General features: G+C 34.8%; 1 protein-coding gene across 3 annotated transcripts; it reads right to left on the reverse strand.

Annotated features, from left to right (window-relative positions):
* Positions 1–1258: 1258 nt before the first annotated feature.
* On the reverse strand, positions 1259–18325 carry ak3 (adenylate kinase 3). Of its 3 annotated transcripts, none has more exons than XR_015500284.1 (5): positions 17968–18262; positions 16267–16386; positions 15170–15342; positions 9543–10334; positions 1259–3694 (listed from the first exon to the last, which is right to left on the reverse strand). XR_015500284.1 is itself a non-coding variant. In NM_213130.2 (5 exon segments), coding segments are annotated over 5 exon segments (678 nt in total). In that variant the 5' UTR covers positions 18116–18325; the 3' UTR covers positions 1259–2368.
* Positions 18326–18669: the final 344 nt, after the last annotated feature.

Here is an 18669-nt window from a genome sequence, read left to right on the forward strand (position 1 = left end):
ATGTGTGTAAATTTATTTTTATTCAGTTTTTAAATTAATTTCAGTAATATTATTGACTAATGTGAAAATGTTCATCTGATTTATGTAAAATGCAGTTTGTACAGTAATATTTTCTGTCTTTCAGTATATATATATTTTATGAGAGACTTGCTTTGCTTACCAAATAAAGTGAATCTAATTTTAAACATTAAATAAAAGTTAAAAAATAGTATTTTTTATTTCTTAAAAAATAATAATCTTGTAAATAATCTTGTTTTTTTCTTTTAACGTTAGATTATTTTGCTTACTCCATTGGCAGATTATTTTGCTTGTTTTAAGGAAAAACTCACTTAATATTGGCATATTATTTCTCAAAACAAGACAGTATGTTTTGCTTGTCCAGAAAATTCTTCTTGATTTAGAAATTGTTAAATATTTGGACTAGAAACAAGACAAAAAATCTAAGTAAGATAAGCATTTTGTGCGGTGTTGAATTATTATTTTCTCTTTCTTATATTCTATTTATGACTTATTAGTCGTGCAATCAACCTTTTGGGCTAGTTGAAGATGTGTTTGGAAGCAATTCGTAACATTTTAATAATATTTTGGCAAATTGAACCAAATGAACGAAATGACTCGAAAAAAGATTCGTTCATCTTGATGAACGAGACTCAAAGATCCGAGTCAGTAAAATGATCCGAACTTCCCATCACTAGCACCTCTCAAAAAATGTAACTACATGTTGCAATGACGCATCTTGCAAGCTCTGTAATTGGTCGGCTTGGTAGCGCTGACAAGTGTGGGTGGGTTTGAGCGCAGCCCTGAATGAGCTCCAGATGTAAAATGTTGTTTTTTGTTAACCTTTTGATAAAAGTTGTTGCACGTCTCCCCGTTTCCGCCTCTGAATGAGCGAGTTTGAGCTACTTGTACATTAAGGTACCATTCAGAAAAATCAAAACACCAGCAAAGAAACTCGACACAGAGGAACATAAAAACCTCACTGCCAGCTAGCAATTCAGAAGTGTTATTGCAGAGCAACACAAACAGCACGAAGAGTATAAGAGTCATGCCAATCACTCGACGCAGAAGTATAAACCAGGCTTAAGTCTCACAGTGTTAACGTAGCCTAATAGTCTTGATCTGCAGTCTTTTTAATACCTTTAATACTTTACAGACAAACATCAAACAATTACCATTTATAATTGCAGATGATAAATATTCCACAGCCCTGATTATACTCAAAAATCTGGAGCTGTTTATAGGATTTACGAACAAAACATTAAGAATCAAGAATCAGTATGTTTATTGCAGTTGTTTCAAAGGAAATAAACAAAACTCTTATATCTGATCAAGATGCATTTAATAATTTATCCATTATTCGAAAGCAGAATTTTCAGTCACTACAATTTAAACAGTGATTTGCAAATTGTACCATACAATTAAATGATGAAACATCGCTTTGCACTTCATTTTTTGTGGCCAAGGACTCACAAAACAGTGGATGATCAGTACAAATAAGTACACATTTTCTAAAAATCTCATTCCCTTTGTTAAATTTTGTATTGTATCATACAAAAGTCTTTTAATTAAAAATACATCATTTGTGTTTATCAAAAATATCTCTAATACTGTTCATTCAAATGATCTATGATCATTCATCAAACATCGACCCATACAATCTTAATCACAAAGTTTTTTTTTGCTAATAAAGGCCATCATGGTAAAAATGAACAATACTTTATAATTATATTTGTGTCTACATTCATCTGAAAAATGTTCAATATCTTTCTGTAGTTTGCACAGATTTGGGTAGCTTTAAAAACTCATTACATAATGTAATAAAATAGGTTGCTGCTTTAAATTTATTAGGGTAAAATGTCTTAAAACATCATGTTAAATCTTTTATTGCCCATGAAGATATTTTGTGTTACTTTAAGCAATCATAATGAGCTATTTTAACTTCATATTAAAGCTATATCAGATTTAACTTGATGCTTTAAGCCAAACTTTAAAACACTTTTCTAAATAATTGGATTTAAAAAATAAAAGCCGCCACTCATTTTCACAGACTAGATATTAAACAGGAATGTTTTAGATCTGCCACTTCATGGCATGGGCACTTAAAAAGGATTAATTTTGTAGTCAGTTATTAATTTCCATATTCCTAGAACACTAAAAACTACTTTGTCTAGAATGGCAGGAGTGACTAGGTCTAGAAATAAGTTTGACCATAAACCTCCAGTTTGGCACTAACTGTCCCACAAAGGCATGAAACCAGAGCAAAGGTTTGATCATGTAAGTGTTGTAACTCCGGATACAGTAGAGGCCACAGAGGTGCGTTGTGCTCATATCTGACCGTGTAAAAAAAGTCTGAGAGGTTTTCCGTCAATCAGGCTTTCCCCATGGCCTGCTGGTGTCCTGGGATCTTCCTGCTCAGGAAGGTATGAACGAGAGGCCATATTTTGTTGGTTTCGGTTCCTGAAAATGTCTCCAACACTCCTTTACTCCTGTTTAAGTAGAAGCAGAGACCATTGTAGCATGTAGTAGCTCAAACACATGTTCAACTATATTCTTAGTTAAACACAATTCTTATTTTTGAAATTATTATTTAGAAATGTCTAAAAATGAACATTCTTCTGAACCAACATTGGAAAAGCAATGACAACTGAATTTATGTAAAGCAGATTTTTTTCCAAATAGTGGGTTTATGAGGGAACTACAAGGATTGATGAAAAGTTAATGAAAAAGGACTTGATGAAAAGTTAATATTTAAAATCTGCACATAATCAACATTTACAATATATATAGATGTTGCTGGCACATATTGTTAGTCTTTAGGTGAATAATTAATCCTTGCAAGTTAATCTACTGATAATAAATGTTTGTTTTGGTAATCTTCAATCAAAATCAAAGCATGTGCTTCTGCTGTGGAATGGCATTCCTTCTCTAAAGACGTCAGTTTGACGGGTATGGTGAAATGTATTTAGCCTTTCCCCACCAGACATCAGTTAGCTGTGAGTAAAAGATGAGTAGAGAAGCGCAACAATAAAACCCCTCCCCCTACTTAATATTCTGTTTATGTTAAAATGCGTCATCATACTGAAAAAAATTCTAGTTAACACTGACTTTAAAGTCAAATTGAACCGAACTTAACCGAATAAGACTAAATAAATGGCTTTGTCCAACATTGAATATTTCTATACTACAGTGGGGGAAATAAGTATTCAATACTTCACAATATTTTCAGAAAACATATTTCTAAACGTAATGTTGACTTGATAACAACCAAAGAAATCTTATGCAAAGAAAATAAATTTAATTAGGTTACAAATTAACTTATACCTAATAAAGTGAAATGGCACAGGGAAAATGTAATGAACACATGAATAAAGAGAGGTGTAAAAAGGCAGTGAAAGCCCAGACAGCAGGTAAAATCTCTCAATAGTTTTTCAGCAACCCCCTGCCCCTCGTCATTGTAAATGAATATTAGCTGCTTCAGTCAAACATTTACATTAGCACGAAGGATGAAGATGAAACAAGGGTGGACATTTCAGCAATGATCCAAACACAGCCAAGGAAACTCTCAAATGCTTTTAGAGAAAGAAATTCAAGCTGTAGAATGGCCAAGCCAATCACCTGACTTGAAACCAATAGAAAACACAAAATAAAGATCAGATCCAAAAGAACCATCAAGATTTGTACACTCTGTTGTAGTCTCCAGAGGTGGGACCAAGTCATTGTTTGGCAAGTCACAAGTAAGTCTCAATTCATTGCCCTGAAGTCCCGAGTCAAGTCCCGAGTCAAGACAGGCAAGTCCCGAGTCAAGTCCCGAGTCAAAGGCAACAAGTCTCAAGTCAAGTCCAAAGTCCTGCAGTTTGATTTTCGAGTCTTTTCGAGTCTTTTTAACAGAAAAATAAAATATATACAGATTAGGTATGGTTGTAAGATCTGTATTAATTAAACAAACCTTTTTTTATTAAAGAACATTGCTTAGATATATAAAAATACAAATGCAATTTTCTGAAAAAGTACTGAACAGTGCTGCGTCTCGTCTCCACAGCATAATGCACAAGAACGAGTTCCACCAAAAAAAGACTCCATTTTGCCTCACATCACACAGAAATTGCAGGTCTCCTGCTGTCTAATTCATTAAGTTTAGTTGTGCTATGTTATGTCTTCGGTGATCAACTTGTGATTAACCAAAATTACATAACCTCAATGTGGTAGCAGTAGACCAACAACTCCTGTATATGCTGCAAAGTTAAATTGAGTGAAATTGGAATTTTGTCAATTGAATCTCGTGATTCAAGAGATGGAGTTGCAAATCCGTCTAGCAGCAATGTAAAATGGTAGCACATATTGTTAATGAAGTAGGCTACTTCATACAAACAATAAAGTTGTTTTCTTCACACAACGTTGAAGAGCTTTGCTCTCTACCTTGTGTGATGCTCGTGCACGGATTTCCTCTGTTTGTGGACAAAACTGATTGCGAGTTCTCAAATTTTCTCTCGCTCTCAAATATGCACTGCTTACACACAAATTTTCTTGAGCGCTCTCAGAGATTATATGCAGACTCACAATTTGTGTCGTGTTCCCTCTTCCTTTCATGCTTTTTGATATGATTCATATTGCTGCACTGTTTAATAACAATAACCAAAATACTAAAATAGACTTATATATTAAATGTTTAATCTAATAAACCATAACATTTTTGGTTGTTTTATATGATGAGATATTTTCAGTTTCAAACACTTAAAGACAGAGAATAGACCAGTGGTGCCCCCCTGAAAATTTGCTTAGGGGTGGCCAGAAGAGGCCAGCTACGTCAGTGGCACCAATCAATCCACAATAATTTAGTGGCTGCTATTTATTTATTGAAATATTGCATTGTATTGCATTTATGTAAGTAGATTTAAATAAATAATGTCAACAGCAAAATCATATCGGGTTGGCCAAAGGGGTGGCTAGAGTTTACACAGGGGTAACACCCCTTGTAAAGGGGTTTACACCACTATAAGGCACCCCTGGAATAGATGTTGGATGTAAAGAATACATTTTATTTTAAAAGCATTTAAACAAAAACTAATGCAAGCAGAAATGTAACTGTGATAAAAATAAGGAAACACTTGATAAGGTATTATAGCCTACTGTACTATTCACTCTTCAAATAAATCTCACTATCAATCTCATTTTATCATGGCAGCTAAAATAAAGTAAACTAGTGTCTGCTGGCTTCCACTTTGCTGATGAGATTGTGGAGGACATTTTCCATGTCATCCTCTTCATTTTGAGGAAAGCTGTTCCACAGGGCCCCTGAACACGTATATTGGCATGTACTGTGTTTTGAACAGTAGCCTACTACAGTAAAGAACTTCAATTGATCAGTTGTGGTAATACTATAGTTGCTATGGTAACACAAGTGTAATATAAACAAATTACCCAGTGCTGTATTATTTTACAATATAGGGTATTTTATACTACAAATCACTACACTTTACTGTAGTTAAAACTACACTTTGTATTATTTTATCTGTTCACTATTGGTAATACTACTGTATTATGAAGCATTAATTAACAAGTCGTAAATAATACTAGCCTAAAACATAAGTATAATACAAGTATACAACAAGTATAATACTCAAAAACACTAGAATTTATTAAAGAATTTACCTTAACCTTTTAGTTTTTTGTGTATTGTTAATAAATAGTAAAGCAAGAAAGAAACCATATCAACATTCTTGGAATAACCTTTCGCTAAGCCTCGCCCTCCTTAGTTACTGTTGCCACGCCTGTCAAGCTTTCATGCCTGGCACATCTATTACAGTGTGTATGCGCTGGTTTCAGACATTCCCAAGGATTTAATTAGTCATTTTTGGCAAACAGGTGAGATATCCGAGAAAGCCAGACAAAAGAGGACTGCAGTATACATTACAGGGGTATATTCACAACATAATAGCAACTGATTAGAAAATAATTTTATCAAAATTGAAGCAAGGTTAGCCTAGCCACCTCATACGCTGAACATTCAACAGCATAGTTCATGCACAGCAGGAGAGGTGAAATTATAAAATAATCTAATAACCTAAGAAACTGATGGATTTGTGCCGAATATTAGCATCATTGACCCATAATAGTGTACAGTACCTATTACTGTCAGCATGTTTGTGTGCTCTTTATCCAGTTTTTATTCAAATTTGCAGTTAAGTGGAAGAGAAAAATTGAAATGCACATTAAAGTATAAATAACAGAAGTGAACAAATAGATTTTTCCTACCAGCAAATATTAGTGTATGTATTTATATGCGTTACAATAGCGAGGGTTTAAACTAAGCAGTGCTCACAGGGTTCAACGCTAAGGATTTTTTCTACTGGCCCGATCGGGCCAGTGGTTCTGATTTTTACTTGCCCAGCCCAAATTTTCACTGGCCCCACAAAAAAAAAAAAAGAAGTTAATCGCTATTTGAATGTGCGTGTGTGTGTGTGTGTGTATACACACACACACACACACACACACACACACACAGTTGATTTCAGAATTATTAGTCCCCCTAAATTATTAGCACCCCTGTTTATTTTTTTCCCCAATTTCTATTTAACAGAGAACAGATTTTCTCAGCACATTTCTAATCATAATAGTTTTAATAACTCATCTCTAATAACTGATTTATTTTATCTTTGTCATGATGACTGTAAATAATATTTTACTAGATATTCTTCAAGACACTTCTATACAGCTTAAAGTGACATTTAAAGGCTTAACTAGGGTAATTAGGTTAACTAGGCAGGTTAGGGTAATTAGGCTAGTTATTGTATAATGATGGTTTGTTCTGTAGACAGTCTGAAAAACAATTAGCTTAAGAGGCTAATAAATTTTACCTTAAAATGGTTAAAAAAATGTTTTTATTCTAGCCAAAATAAAACAAATAAGATTTTGTTCAGAGGAAAAAATATTATCAGACAAAATATCAACATTTCTTTGCTTTGTTAAACATCATTTAGGAAATATTTTAAAAACAAAAAACAAAAAACAAAAGGGGGCTAATAAATCTGTATATATATTTACGGTAATTTTTAAAATGTTTAAGGAAAACTATTCAGTTCATCAAGGCTATATTTATAAATGTAAAAAAGGTGTAATTGTTAAATATTTATTAAAATTTTAAATAACTGCTTTGTTATTGTATTTAGTTTCAAATAAAATAATTACTCCAGACATTATTGATTTTATAACTATTACCATTAATAAATATAATAATAATTAATATTAGTGATTTCTGAAGGATCATGTGACTGGAGTAATGAAGCTGAAATCTCATCTTTAAAATCACTGGAATAAATGAATAAATTAAATGATAAACTACTTTTGAACAGTTATTTTATAGTGCAACATTTCACAATTTGTATTTATGATGAAATAATTGCAGCCCTGGTGAGCAGAAGAAGCTTAGTTTAACATATTTAATCACACTGACCCCAAACTTTTGTGTATTGTGTATAGAATATTTTATAAGTGAAAATGTGCACTTTAATTTTAACAACCCACAGACATCGTCACCAAATACAAATCGAGGTCAGACTTTCTCATATATACAGAGCCTCATTTCAATTGTCAGGTTTTGTAGATATCTATCAATTGAATTAATCAATCTATTAAAGAAACGTTGACTATAATTCTGTATTTTAGGCTTAAATTATAGAGAGACATAGCAGATGAACCGAGACTGCATCAGATCAATTTAAATCTTTCTTTCGAGCTGTCAGTGCGGAAATGAACAAAACAACAGGCCTAATACAACATAGGCCTATTATACGATTAAAATATGGAAAAATTAACAGATAGTAATTTCGGTCAATTTTCCTGACGGATAAACCGAGATCAGGCTGGACAAACAGCTCTCGGTAATATTTCAGCATGCTTTCACTTTCGCATTTACCGGTAAGAATGACATCTCGCCCTGCTCATCATTCCCTCTTCATATAGCCGTATATATGGCTATTACACGATCATGATACACTGTGATATAGCCTGGGTCGTTAGTTTGTTGCATTGTTTTGTTTTCTCGCTACAATCGATACGCTCAATAGGACAGAGACCGCGTCTCATTCAGGCGATCTTGGACTGATTGATTTGGCGCGGAAGCGAGCGCAACTGCTGGATATATGCTAAAAAAACGCGCTAACGGGTGAAACGAGACAGATTCCGAAACAAACGTCTATGTGTGAAAGCACCGTAAGATTGTATTTGCACACAATTGACAGACAGTCGCAGCACGCAGCTCTGGCTCGATCTGGCAGGCAAAAAGGCAGCAGCTGGCCCGATCGAGCCAGTAACATTTTGTACATTTTCACATTTTATTTTACATTTTAGGTGCTTTATTGGCATGACAAATAGCTGTACATTCGTATTGCCAAAGCAGTGCAGCGTCGCTGCGTACAGACATTTTGTACACTGGCCCGAGTGTCTCGCACGCTGGCCCCGGGCCATCGGGCAGTCCTTATTGTCGAGCCCTGGCTCATAATATCGAGTGGAAAAAAAGAAAAAGACCGCTGGGAAGCATAACCTGCTTTGTTTTTTTTTTTTTTTTTTTTTAAAGAAACACAGTTTAGATCTGTTTAGGATAAGAGGAGTGTGAGTTATTGCCACCTATCATTGAATGTGAATATCGAAAACAAAACCAACTTAGCTTAACTCCTTTACCGCCCCTCACACAGCTTGATCCACGCTGGCATTTCTCCTCTTGGGCATTGGTTTTGAAAAGGGAAAAAATCCCACCACCCAGTCCAAACTTTTAGGATAGCGGGTGTCAGATTTTCACAATCCAATTGCGCAACGATTTGGCTTGTTTCCCTCGCTCGAAAGCTTGACAGAGCCTCTGCCCGTAGCTACGATTGGTAAGCCGCGATTGGTGGGTGGCGGTTTTTGGGCGTGGCTTAGCGAAGGGTCAATTTAACAGGAGGATCCCGTGAGAGCAAATGCACTAAAGGTATGAGACGCCATCGTAAACAAAAGTCAAGCTAACGCAAAGAGACTGAATGCACGAGAGAGAGAGAGAGAGAGAGAGAGAGGTGTATGTTGTATGTGAGAGAGAGAGAGAGAGAGAGAGAGAGAGAGAGAGCGAGTATTGGCACGCGAGTATTGGCTCCATCTCAAGTTCAAATTCAAATTCTCTCTGCGTTTGCTTGACTTTTGTCCACTCCGGCGCCTCATAGTAGTCACGTTGGATACTGTCGAATCAAAACAATCTACCGTGCTTTGATTGGATGTCATGCCGAAAGCGCGCATGCTGTCACACACACGCACACATAAACGGGGAGAGAGAGAGAGAGCGGTCCATGTCAACATACTTTTTTATCGTTGGGCTTTTCATGGGAAGCAGCAAGTCTTTACAAGTCAATAGGGGCAAGTCCTAGTCAAAGTCCAAGTCATTTATGTTCAAGTCCAAGTCGAGTTGCAAGTCTTTTTATATTTTGTCAAGTCGAGTCTAAAGTCATCAAATTCATGACTCGAGTCTGACTCGAGTCCAAGTCACATGACTCGAGTCCACACCTCTGGTAGTCTCACACCTCACACCTGAGCAAATCATGTGTCTTCATTTTCCAATGGAGGGACATCTTTAAGCTGCCAAAAAAAGCCTTTTATAAAAAGTATTAAACATGTTTTAGTAGTTTAGATCTTTCTCCCTGTGTCATTACATTGTTATTACACAAAACTAATTTGTCAGTTTTTTTATTTATTTTTTAATATTTGTTTGGTTTGGGTTTTTGCCTAAATCTGGTTTAACAGGTCCTTTAGAAGTATTATTTCTAGGAAAAAACAAGACATGTGGAATACTTTTTCTCCCACTGTATATAGTATGTTGAAAACAATATGCCAGCCTATGGTATGTCCAAATTTACAGTATTCGAAAAACAGTATGAGAGAAGTACCCAAATGACCTACTACTGCTGACGAGATTATGAAGTTTGCATCTGATTGACGCTACGCTATCCCAGCAAAAAGATGGACGCAGTCTATGACCGCTACTAAAAACAATAAGGTGCGTAAAATACCAGTATAGTAAACAATAACACATGGTAAGACCTGAAATATTGTATACATTAAGTTTGAAATATGTTAATGTCACTTTTACACTTTTACTATATGAAAAGAGCAGCATGAACGCTCAGCTAAATATCTTCTTTTTGGTTTCCTCTGTAAAAAAAAAAAAAAAAAAAAAAAGTCACAGACTATAAATACCTGTAATACTCCAGAACTGGCTGTGTTTGTCTCTCGTAGTCCTTCAGTCTCCTGGACACAGTTTCAGGACTGTCATCATCTCTCTGGACCAGCGGCTCTCCTGTTACATCATCAAGACCCTGAGCACAAAACACGACACTCATTATCATCCGTACATGCATTCATAACAACACTCAAAAATGAACATTTACTCATTATTCAGTCACCCTCCAGTGGTTCCAAATCACTTTGAGACACAAAAGAAGATATTTTGAAGCATGTCAGAAACCAGTAACCATTTCCTTTCATAGCAGGAAAAGTAAATACTATGGATATCAATGACTACCAGTATCCAACATTCTTCAAAATATATTATTTTTTTTGTTGAACAAAAGACAGAAATTCTAAGTGGTTTATAACAAATAAAGGGCGAGTAAAAATAATTTTTTTATTTTAAATGACCTATCCCTATAAGTGTTAAAACTTTAAACTGTCCAATATGAACACCTCAACAATGGTGCTTCAATTGATTATATATAATGAATATTAGTCAGCGGTGAATTGCAAAGCTAAATGCAGGTAACCTTCAGACACACAGCTTGGTGTTGACATAAGCTTGAACTGTATTTGCGCAAACACTGCAAACACTCTTTCACACTTGGCTGCTTCTGTATTAGTTGAACACACACTGAAAGGTCTTGAGAGGTGCATAAAATGTCTGCAAATATGACAGAAATGTAAAGGTTTGCAGTTCATAAGACAAATAACAGTTTTATAACATCTTCCATACAGTAAATCAGTTTGATTAAAGGCTCATTTTATGATTAAATACCAGCCACTGTGCTCCTAACGAAATGATAAAAGCTTTTAATCTAATTAATAGATATTAAACCTCTTTATTAATAGGCTACAAAGTCATGGATGTTGTTGGTTTGCAATGAGTCACAGTTCAGACTAGTGTTGTCACAATACTGGAATTCGATAACAATCGATACTGGAATTTTAAAAACATCAATTTCCCGCTGACATTTAAGTTCTGTGGAGCACGTTCTTTAACAGCGCTGATTTGCCATTGTGTTCACATGCTCAACAGAAAACACTTGATTGGCCATGAAGTTCATCAGTTCACCAAACTCACTGCTGTTTACTAAGTGTAACCACAGATACAGGGACACTGGAGCATTTTATAGTCGCTAATCGATTTGACTTTAAAACACTCCAGTATCACTGTATCTGTGTGTCCCTGTATCTTTTCTGTTGAGCATGTGAATAAATAAATAGCTTTTAGTATATGTATTGATGTACAATAAATAAATAATATTAAATATAAATGTACAAGCTGTTAATAATCTGTATATAAAAAAGTAGTACCCAACAAACAACTACTAATATGTAATAAATAAGAACTAGTATCTAATTAATAAAATACTTGAAGGTAATAAATTTAAACTAGAATGTACATAATAATTACGAGAGTCTAAATTAACAAAAAAGAACTAATATTTAATGGTAAATATGTAATAAGTAGTACAAGCTAGGAATGCACAATATATCGGTGACAATATCGATATAGGCCGATAATTTTTTTCTAATGTTATCGTTATCAGTACCATATCAAAACTAAGCCGATATCTTTAAGCCGATAGATTATGTAATTGCCTGCCTTGTGCGTGGGTTGAACTTGTTTAGTGCAGTATAACGGAGCTTTCCTTACATTGTTTATTCCTTCAAAGTATTTCCTTTCTTTCTGTGTTATTGCTGGACGTTAATAACTTCATAAGAAACCATATTTCTTATCATTGTAGATATGTTTAAAAGAGTTGTTTACAGTATAAAAATATAACATTTTGAACTATTTATATTTATCGGCTAATATATCAGTTATCTTAAGTGTTATCAGTTATCGATATCGGTAAAAAAATCCATATTGGTGCATCCCTAGTACAAGTCAAAAATATAAATAGTAAAGAAATAAGTGCTTCTACCAAAAAATAACTGCTAGTTTATAAGCATGTGCAACACAAAAATCTGAAATCTGTTGCTAGTAATAACAGAATAGCTACTAGTTCTACTAAAAAAATACTATTAGTACTGCTCTCCAACCAAAAATGTCATGATTATCTGAAGCAGAGGCTCCTCCCTCTTCAGGGAAGGGGGAGGGGAGGAGCAGCTCATTTGAATTTAAAGGAACACGCACAAAACAGCACATCTCAGCTTTTATCATTTACAGTACACTGTGAAGAATAATTTTCAAGGTATTTTAAGCTGACATATTCTGAGGATGGCTGGAATTTATATTACATCTTGTAAAAAGGAGGTAATAGTTCCGCTTTAAGCAACATTTATGCAAATGTTCAATCCTAGAGATTTATCTTCCCTCTGGCAGTGTTTAATTAATGCACAGGAACTCCTCAACATGCTCCAGTTTTATTGCACACATGAGAGCAAAGTTCCTTTAACAAATTCCTCAGCACACAGAATCCGTCTTATCTGTCAGGTTGTGAAACGCCATGACCTACTTTTACCACACTCTGAACTCCTTACAGGTTTAACACATGCATTTAAATTTCAATTCAATTCAATTTATATCACATGATACATTTGAAACACTTACTATTGATATAACTATTGCTTTTTTATATTAGTATTGCTTTAGTACATATCCTTAAATAAAACTGATTATTAAGAATAATTCTGTGGTAATAAACAGTGTTTTGAAAGCTTTATCCACTATAGTGATTAAGTTTAATTATTAAAAGTGGCAATAAATATTTGGGGGCTTAACTGTGATCTTAGGTGGTGTATTTGAATATATTTTATCAAATGACTCTTGCTCTAAGTGTGCCTGACAAGATTTTATGGTATATGAGCTAGAGCTGCATGATTCTGGCTAAAACGAGAATCAATTTATTTATTTTTTGCTTAAAATAAAGATCACGATTTTCTCACAATTGTGTGTAAAATAAAACAACCCAAGCTCCTTCTGAAAACGTAGCTCCGTGGACATTTCTGGAGACCCCGATTTACGTGCCCGGAGGTACGTATGGCCACATTTGGTTTTTTCGAGCGAACGCTACAGGGCGGTGTGACGCCATCCTCTTCTTCGCGATCGCCGGCTGTGACGGCTCACCTCCTTGTGGAGGGCTTTCCAGTATGTCTGCTTAGCTTGTAGTGTTACGTCGGCAGAACGGAGGAGGAGCCAGCCGTGGCGACGACCAGGTTAGAGTCCGGGGAAGATCAGTTCCAGAAATCCGGTAGGATGAAAAACGGATTCCAAAAAATAAAAGCAAACGAGTTCGTGACGGGGCGAGAATGCGGCGAAATCCGAAAATGCAGACAAAATCGGACAAGGGCTTTTGCTTTTCTTTTCTGGACGGCTTTTGTAAATCATCGCTTGGGTTTAGGGAAGGAGGAGGAGGAGAAGGATGGTGGCTGGGTCGACCAATTGGCCGGCCGCCCGGTCGATCGTTCAGTCATTTAGTTCGTCAGTCGGACAGGCAGTCGCTCGACAGCGTCCTTCGGCAGCTTTTCACAGACGCGAACAGCGCGAACTCCCGAGAGGCGTTTGAGACGCAAAAAAACGTGGCACAGCGGCCTCTCGCGGATTAGGAAAACACAAAACTGCACAAATAGGTACCTCCCGGGACATATTTCGCGGCATCCAGAAACGTCCGGGGGTCATTATTATGCACTTGCAAAACAAGATTTCGTTTTATTTTTATTTTTTCAAAATAATAACTTTGTATCTCAGAATTTTTTATTTCATTGCACTGTCCTACACTGAAACTACTGAGATTTGTATCATTTCTGAGAATTGAAGCATTCTAAGACATTAAATAAACAAAGATGCAATTCTGAATATTTCACGCAGTTCTTAGTTTATGTCTTGCAGCTCCTTATTGTATTACAAATTACAAAGAAATAAAGTAAAAAATCTGAAATCAAACTCTGAATTGTTAATAAATAAGGAGTAACACATTTACATGCAACACATTAACTTGAAATTCCAAGAAAATAAATTTAAATAAATATCATTTGGAGAAATCAATTCAAACATGCAAAATGTGAATTCAGAATTGTGAATTTTTTTTTAAATGCAAGATACAAACTCTGAATTATGAGGAATAAAAGTCAACATTGCAAACTACAAACCTGAAACTGCAAGACGAAAATTAGAACTTTATGAAAAATATTAAGTCAGAATTGCATGATATAAAATTTAATTATTTAAATGTAAAATTTGTTAAAACTAAAAAAAAAAAAAATTTGTAAAATGTACAGTAAAAACAGCAGCTGTGGTCGGCCTTAATAATACAGTAGGAATGTAAAATAAATTTCTACATTTTACGTTAAATTACCATGTTTCATTCTTATTTTTCATATTACAACAATGTTTTAAAGTAATGATATCTACACAACTTACTTTGTTACACAGACAAAAACGGAAACATAGTCAAATGTGGATAAGACAGTCATAACCAAAGTTAATAGCAAACAACTTTTCCCACAAGAAGACAAGAGACATACCAATATATAGAAGTTGCTCTACTAAACACCATCATGGTAATACACATAAATTAAAGTAATGCAATAAACATTATTTATACACATCACATGTAACATAAAACTGTAATGTGAATAACTACAAAAACTAAAACTAACTATAGTAATGTCAACAAAAAAGAAAACAATGCAGGGAATTCAAGGAAAATTAATTGACGGTTATTCACCATATACTGTATATTAAGAAAATTTACTGTTAAACAGGTTAAAGATTTCTACAGTAGCATTTTTACTGTTATTTTTACCATTGAAATTATGTACATTTTTTACACTGCAGAATTTTACAGTGTAAAAAAGTCAGAATTTGTAATTATTTCATGGCAGACACAAACTTTCATAACTTTCTTTTTATTCCCCATTTAATTAACAGTATCCTGATGTTCTATTAAATGGGTTGTAAACATGCACTTACTGGTTTCTTGGGTGGGTTAAAATCTATATTATAGACCCTGCCGCTGGGAAGATGCACCCAGCGAGATGTCAGTCGCTCTCTGATAGTCTGGAAAGGCACGTCCAGGTTGATTACAGAGTCCACATCATACACACAATCCAGAGCCTCAGCCTGAGCTACAGTACGAGGAAACCCTGCCGGAACAGAGGCTCACAGTAAGAGGCAATCTTCATTTAACCACACGATTTGTCAATAATAACAGGAATAGTAACAGAAATAGTACATCCCAAACAGACAGATTTTTACAGACTTATCAAATATTGTAATGTTCATTTACGGGTGCACTGTTCATTTAAAGGACGACCCTTCTGGAGAATGGGTAAAAAAATAATACATTAAGTTATCATCATACTGCCTCTAGTTTATTGATTACATTAATTTAAAATCATTGTTAATTGAAGTAGTTTGTTTAGATTTTAATTGTTTAAGTTGTATGAATATGTATTTATTTTTTTGTAGGGATAGATAGAAAATAGAAAAGGGAAGGCTACTAAGTTGTTTACAGTTTTAATAAGCATGGTAAATAACAATTTAGTTTCACCAGTTTTCTTAATGCAAACGAGACTGTTTAATTAAATGTGATCATTTGCATACAATTGTACTACAAAAATATATGGAATACTAAATTTCTTTGTCTCATTATCTAATTCAAAAGTGTTTACCAAGAGGATTTTAATAATCTCCTTTTATCACTCCATAATTTAATTATAGTGTAAGCATAACATCTGCATATACTGTAAACATAACATTAATTAAATTAATAAAAAATTAATTAATAATAATAACAAAAACATTTTTTGTAGACTAAAATATGTACTAAATATTCGGACAAATCATTTATGGAAAATTAGCCTTTTGGCTAATTCTGGTGCTTTTGTTAGCTATGTTAATTAATGTAAACTGTCCCTGCCAAATAAACTAATAAATAAATGATAGTATGAAAATTAAAAAAGCTCAAAATCTTATATTGAACAGGTGTACAGTGTATTAAAGCAGTGGTTTGGCCTGCTGTGTCTGCCCTTAAAAAGAGCATGTTTGTTTGGGTGAGAGAGTCGTACCGTCCAGTAGCCAGCTGGTCTTCTCTAGGCCCCTCAGACTGGACAGGATGAGGCGAGAGATGACATCATCAGGAACCAACTGACCTTGATCAATGCATGACTTCATAAGGAGACCCAAATCTGCCCAGATGTAGAACAGACGATCGGTCATTAGTAACATTTTAATATAAAAGGCAAAGATTTGATTATGCCTTTTACTTATTTAATGACTATTACAGATGTTTATGTAAAACATATACACATTATACAAGATTTATACAGAATACACATATACAGATTTATATTACAGTGATATATCTAATAGATAGATAGATTATTTGATGTTGAAAAATGCAGTAAAATTGTGCTTTACCAAGACAAACATGAATGAAATTTAAAAATTTATTAAAATAGAAAACAGATAATTTCTGTTTGAAAAACATTTTACGTTATTAGTGTTTTTACAATATTTTTGAGGGTGAGAAACTTACTTCAAAACATTAATTTATCTTACCATACTGACCACAAAAGCAATGTCCGTGTATTGCAATGGGTTGACCAAAAAATATTTAAAAAAACGAAAATTAATTAACCTGTAGGAATCTGCCACAACCTTAAATGATCATTTAAAATTGCATACAATCTATTTCATTTATCGCCTGCTTTTTCCACATGCCAAGAGTCAAAACTTTGAGTTTTGCACCATTGAAGTAATAACATTTTATTTTAAAGTGTTCTACCTAAGTAAATGTATCTCAAAAATATAAGGTTATTAATTCAAATCAACTAGTCGGCCATTTGTTTCATGTTAGTCTCACTGTGGTGGAAGGTAAAAGTGAACTGATGCTGATGAATCACACAGCTGTCTGTCACACAGCATCTGGCAGACTTTTGGAGGAGTTCGCAAACAAGCTGTTTTCCAGCTCAGCTAGTCCAAAAATAAACAAAGTTTTGAGGAATTCTGTAATACTTCACTAATATATACAGTATAATCCTGCAAATATCGGAATGTTGGAGCATTCCCAACAGTTTACTATGAAACGCAGACTTGGGTTTCAGTGTGATTTGGAGTTAGTTCATTTGTAGTAACTCAGGTTTCTGTCTCGTTTAGTATGCAGGGAGCATTACTTAAAGAAACACATCACCCTTAAAAGCAGCAACCCCCATTAAAGCACGTATATGTGACTTTTCGGAAAGAGAAATTACACAAACAAAAAGCCAGAGTTAACCATCAGACAACACTGTAGCTAATGCCTTTTCCAGACCGTGTTTACATCAGCAGAAGAAGAAATGCTCGATGTCACACAAGGCGGGCGTGGAAATAAATATCCGTTTCGTTGTTAACTCTTTCGTGCATTTTCAAACAAAAATGTACGGAAAAAATGCGTCTAAAAACCCAGCGACCTGTTTACATCCTCCTAAACTGTTATTTTTTGGACGTGCTCACTCGAAACATCGCTCCAAAACTGCTCTCTAGACATAGAACGCTGACGACGTGTTGAGACGCAGCCAAAGTTTGGACTCGCTTCAAGTGATGAGAAACGTGTAATTATATATTCTGCAGAGCATAATAATATGTCTCTTACGTTTTGGAACCATTTTAATCACCTTAACCTGCGTTAAGGAAGTTAGAGTAACGTTACTTTTACAGCGAATAAAGGTTACTGCTCGCATGTATAGTCGTTAATGTAAGTACACTAGAAAGTGTTGGACTTGTCTTACCTGTCTTGGCCTCGATATTGGCCCTCAGCATGTCTCCACTTGAGAGATGCTTCAGGCCGAAACTCTGCGCTATCCGGCTTGACACAGTTCCCTTCCCAGAGCCCGGGGCCCCCATGATTACCGCGCGGAACACGCTTTGCAGACCCATACTTCAATTTCACTGAAATGCAGCCTTTAGTAACTATTTGACAATGTGCAATTTAATATTTCCTAGTCACAACATCCCTCCTATATGTGCAGTCCTGTGGAATCTCTGTTGCGGTGACAGGTTTTAAGGATGCAGGGTCTTCTGTGCGGTTAAATCGACAAATACTCCACAGTTTTATTCCCAGATTAAGCCCGTCCTTTTCTAATGCACGCGCATCTCGCGTGCACGCGCCTGAGACGCGCTCACATTACAGGAAGTGCTTAAGTGGGCGTGTAAGGACACTTGCAGTAGTGCACACTACAAAGTGATTGATACCACTACATATTAGGCTTAACTAAGATAATAATAATAATAATAACAACAACAACAACAACAACAACAACAACAACAACAACAACAACAACAATAATAATAATAATAATAATAATAATAATAATTATTATTATTATTATTATTATTATACCTAATATTAATATATTGTTAATATTAGTTATGTTTAGCATATTTGACGCTAAAACTTTCTTAGTAGGCTACAGGCTTGCAGTTGGAAGGAC

The sequence above is a fragment of the Danio rerio genome, chromosome 10, assembly GCF_052040795.2.
Source record: "Danio rerio strain M-AB ecotype USA chromosome 10, GRCz13ab, whole genome shotgun sequence".
NCBI lineage: Eukaryota > Metazoa > Chordata > Actinopteri > Cypriniformes > Danionidae > Danio > Danio rerio.